Raw genomic sequence first — 4,524 nt, 5'->3', positions numbered from 1 at the left:
GGCCGCGGGGACGGGACCTTGAGCGCCCGCGCCCCCCAGCGGGACCCGCGACACCGCCTGCACACCCCTCCCAGACGTGCGCACACACGCGCGGGGACCCGGCGCGCCCCCCGCTGGAAGGGCTGAGCGCCAGGACCCCCGGCCCTGCCCCGCGCAGCTTGGGATGTGTGAGCTTGGGGTGCCGGCCCTATGGGGTCCGGGCGTCAGCAATCCCTCTGCTTCCTTGGGGTGGGGGTGGGGCAGCCTTGGACACCTCCTGGCTGGGACAGGAGAGCCGCGCGCGGTCGCGGCCACCTCTCTGACCCAGAGTCTTAGGGGCTGTGCTCTGCAGTAGAGATCCGACCGCCCTGACTCCCTCCTCTGTCTCTCTCTGTCAGTCTCTTCCATCAGTCTCTCAGCCTCTCCACCTCTGAGATGGTGAGTCTCCTCTGGTCCCTCCCCACCAAAGCCCAAGACCCTAATCAGAGGGAGGGCCTGGAGGGCGGCATCGGCGCGAAGAAGCCTAGCCCTGGGGCTGCCTGTGCGGACAGACCCGTGACCAGCTGCGCACACACCCCTTGACCGCCCACTCTGTGTGCCATGGGACAAGCAGCTGCTGTGTGCCAGGCACTGCCTCTCTCCCCCATCAGCTCTGGGAGGCGGGCACTCTTGGTCCCCTTTGGCATTCATTCAACCTGCAACTTATTATTACCATGCGCCCTGCCCCATTCTAAGTTTGGGAACATAGCAGTGAACCCATTCTGGGCTCTTAGGGGACTCAGCTCCTAAGAAAGGGCACCAAGCCTCAGAATTTGGCACCGGCGAACCGAGATTCCAGGCCAGGTCTGAGGCCCAGACCTCTGCCCTCCCGGCTGCCTGCAGTATGCTGTCTCGCAATGACCATGGTGATTCTCTAGGTCCGAGCCTCATCAGTACCCCGGGGGGGACAGGGCAGGCACCAGGCACCCACAAGTCCCAAAGAAACCTCACAACTTGTCCAAGGAGGCCTAGCCTGTCCCCCGGAGGACAGGCCTACCTGTGTCTGCACGTGTATTCACAGTGAGCTTCTGAGCAGCCTCATTTGGGAGTCAGCCAGCCTCAGAGAGGGGCAGGGTGTAAGATTTCATCTAAAGTGAGCATTTCCATGACTCAGAACATCTGAAAAGAAGGGCACCAGCTTCTTCCTTACTGTTGCCTGGCCCAGGACTGGGCGTATGGTAGATTCTCCAGCTACTTGGAGATGACCGTGGACCAGCTTCACCCACATATTTAGGTCTCAGCAGAACTCCACGGTGGTACCTGGGTCACTGAGGCCAGAGAAAAGAGAGCAGCCCAAGAGAGATTGCTTGGTTCATTCGTTCACTTATTCTTCAGTCATCAAACATTGAGCAGCTACAGCGTGCCAGGGCTATTTTAGGTCCCAGGGCTGCCTCGATAAACAAAACCGGCAAAAAACCTCTGCCCCTCTGAACCAAGCTGGGGCAGACCTGGGCGTGGGATGAGGGGGCAGTGATCCAGCCAGCAGTGCATTGCTTTCTGCTCCCACCCGCTGGGGCACTGCACATACAGTTTACAAAGCACTCCCACTTACATGTTCCTGGTGACAGGCCTTCATCCCCCAACCCAACCCAACCTCTTTTGTTCCTAGGACAGTGTCTGCCCAAGGTTAGGAGAGTGGGGGACTTATACCCTTGGGTGACTTAATATGCCCCTTGCCCACCTTGCCCAAGACCCACCACTTCTGCCTCCCTCAGCTGTCCCTGGATCCGCTGGGTCCCGAGTGTGACTCCCCCCTGGGCTCCAAGGACCTGGAAGAAGAGGAGGGCCCATGGGGTGGGGGCTCTGGCCTGCCACCCCCAGGCTGCTTCCATGGTTCCTGGCGCCATGACGTGGCCCTGGACTGCAAGGGCTCCCCCGAGGGGGCGGAGGCCCGGGCCTGGACTGTCTACTACTACAGTCTCCTGCAGAGCTGTCTGCAGCAAGCTGGCCTTCCGGAGACCCAAGACCGCAGCCAGGTGCCCCGCACAGGTGCCTGAGGGCTCCATGGAGGGGGGCACCCCTGGGGGGGAGGGGGCACCCCTAGGAGGAGGGAGGCACCCTCAGCCCAGCCTGCTTCCCATCCCTGTCAAGGTCGGCCCCTTCCCCTAGGCTCTGGCTTGGTCTGAAGCCAGGGAGACAAGGCCAGTCAACCTCTGGAAGGCAGGCATTTCAAAGGGCATCTAGGGCTTCCCTGGTGGCGCAGTGGTTGAGAGTCCGCCTGCCGATGCAGGGGACATGGGTTCGTGCCCCGGTCCGGGAGGATCCCACATGCCACGGAGCGGCTGGGCCCGTGAGCCATGGCCGCTGAGCCTGCGCGTCCGGAGCCTGTGCTCCGCGACGGGAGAGGCCACAACAGTAAGAGGCCCGCGTACCGCAAAAACAAAACAAAACAAAGGGCATCTAGCACCAGTAAAGTCAGAGACCACGGCTTCCCTCCCACCCCCAGAAAATCCAGCCCTGGGATTTGCAATCCATGTTCTGTGGAGCCAGAGCTTCTACAGAAGTGTCTTGGCAGCTGCTGTGGAGGCAGCTAGCAGCTGGGACCCAGGACTCCTCCTCTGCTTTATCTGTTTTATGTATCAGGCAGCCACAAAAGATTTTGTGTGGACAGAGGGCTTACAGCTAGAGTGCGTGAACATCACAGACTGGGCCCCATTGTACAGACTGGGAAACTGAGGTGCAGAGACTCCTCCCCCCACCGCACAGGGACCAAGGGTCACACAGAAAGTCAGTGGCAGAGCTCAGGCTAGAACCCACGTCTCCAGTCACCCAGCCTCCAGTGCCTTCTGGGCCAGCTGCAGAGGGAGGGAGCTAGTCTCAGAGGGCTAGGCGGGCAGGCAGCTTCCCCTTAGCTCTCCAGCTTCCTCTGTCCCCTTTACTTTTCTCGTCCGATACCCCGGGAGGACCTGGGGGTCCAAGGGTGAGGGCAGGGCTATGGGGGTGGGGAAAGGTGGGCGGAAAGAGAGCAAGGGGAGCCCCTGGTGAGCTTGGCAACGTTCTCTTCCTCAAGGCTGTCCTGGGGCGGAGGTGACCTTGTGCATTCTGGGATCCCCCAGCACCTTTCTGTCTCTGCTGCTGGAGGGTGGGGTCCAGAGCCCGGGTGAGTGTGTGCCCAAGTTCCCCCACCCCCTCCTGCAGAAAGGGCAGCCCTGCCCTGGCCCGGCCACATCCCAAAATACCCGCCAACCCTGGCAACTGCCTGCATTCCACCGGCCCAGCTGCCCTACTCCGAGTGGGGGTGGGTTCTGGGAGCAGCTGCCCCCGACTACCCAGGGGCCCAGGCTGGAGGTGGAGGGCATGGGGGCATTAAGCCTTCCCTGGTCAGCAACCCTCCTCCCTCTGCCCACAGGAAACATGCTCCTTTGCCTGACCCCTGCTTGGCTGACAAAGGTGCCAGCACCAGGGCAGCCGGGCGAGGCAGCCCTGCTGGTCTCCAAGGCCGTGAGCTTCCACCCGGGGGGCCTGACATTCCTGGATGATTTTGTCCCCCCTCGCCGTGCCACCTACTTCCTGGCGGGCCTGGGGCTGGGGCCTGGCTGGGGTCGAGAGGCAGCTGAGCTCGCTCGCGACCTGACCTGCCCCACAGGAGCCTCAGCCGAGTTGGCCCGGCTGCTGGAGGACCGGCTGCTGACGAGGCGATTGCTAGCTCGGCAGGGTGACGTGGCTGTACCAGCTACCCTGGCTTTCACCTACAAGCCGCCGGCACTGCTGAGGGGAGGGGATGCCAGCCCGGGACTACGGCTGGTGGAGCTGAATGGCAAAGAGGGCCAAGAGACACTGGTGAAGGAGGAAGTAGGGGCTTTTCTGCACTCTGAGGCCCTGGGTGATGCCCTGCAGGTAACAGGCTCTGTCCCCGAGATTGTGCAGAGGCCAGCAGGAGGGGACCCGTGGAGGGTTACTGGGTCCTGCTGGGAAGCGGTCCCCAACTTTGAGCCCTACCACTGCCCCATCTCTGTGGTAATCCCCTGCCTTCTTACCTCAGTTTACTCATTAGCTCCTGTGGTATGAGCGTCCCACCCTGCATGTACGTGGGGTGGTTGAGGAGGCCCCCTTCCCCTGCCTGTTGCAGGTAGCCATGAAGCCCAGTGGCTGGCGCTGGAGGGGGCGGCAGGCAATGCGTCTGTATCCCCGAGCTGAGCTGGGCCCAGTGGTGGACACAGTGCTGGCATTGCTGGAGAAACTAGAGGAGGAGGAGAGTGTCCTGGTGGAGGCTGTATGCCCACCTGCCCAGCTGCCCTTCCCAGGTGAGAGCCACCTGTGCCAGCCAGAGGGAGAGCATGGCTCGGCCTCCTGGCTGCTCTGTGCTCAGGCCTCACCGTCTTCCCCCAGGCAGCCCCCTGCCTGGCCCTGAGCTGGCTCTGCGTATCTGTGCTGTGGTCTGTCGGACACAGGGTGACAAGCCCCTGCTGAGCAAGGTGAGCATGGCTCAGGTCCAGGTCATGCCCCTGCTGCCACACCCCAGCCCAGTTCCACTGAGCTGATGACGGCTTCTGGGCAGAGAGAGGA

At 62.3% G+C, this 4,524-nt stretch overlaps 1 protein-coding gene across 1 annotated transcript in view; it reads left to right on the top strand.

The window, feature by feature from the left end:
• The first annotated feature begins 3,357 nt into the window (after positions 1-3,357).
• The window catches only part of CARNS1 (carnosine synthase 1), a 4,357-nt gene continuing 3,190 nt past the window's right edge, over positions 3,358-4,524 (top strand). Inside the window, exons 1-3 of the mRNA XM_024748712.1 lie at positions 3,358-3,855; positions 4,088-4,262; positions 4,348-4,433. Of these exons, the coding sequence (XP_024604480.1) occupies positions 3,373-3,855; positions 4,088-4,262; positions 4,348-4,433 (744 nt within the window). The 5' untranslated portion in view covers positions 3,358-3,372. The remainder of the gene's footprint in view (positions 3,856-4,087; positions 4,263-4,347; positions 4,434-4,524) is intronic.

This window comes from Neophocaena asiaeorientalis, unplaced genomic scaffold (genome assembly GCF_003031525.2).
Source record: "Neophocaena asiaeorientalis asiaeorientalis breed wild unplaced genomic scaffold, Neophocaena_asiaeorientalis_V1.1 scaffold43, whole genome shotgun sequence".
Taxonomy (NCBI): domain Eukaryota; kingdom Metazoa; phylum Chordata; class Mammalia; order Artiodactyla; family Phocoenidae; genus Neophocaena; species Neophocaena asiaeorientalis.
Note: the sequence above shows the minus strand (reverse complement) of the source record. Positions and strands in the feature narration are given on the sequence as shown.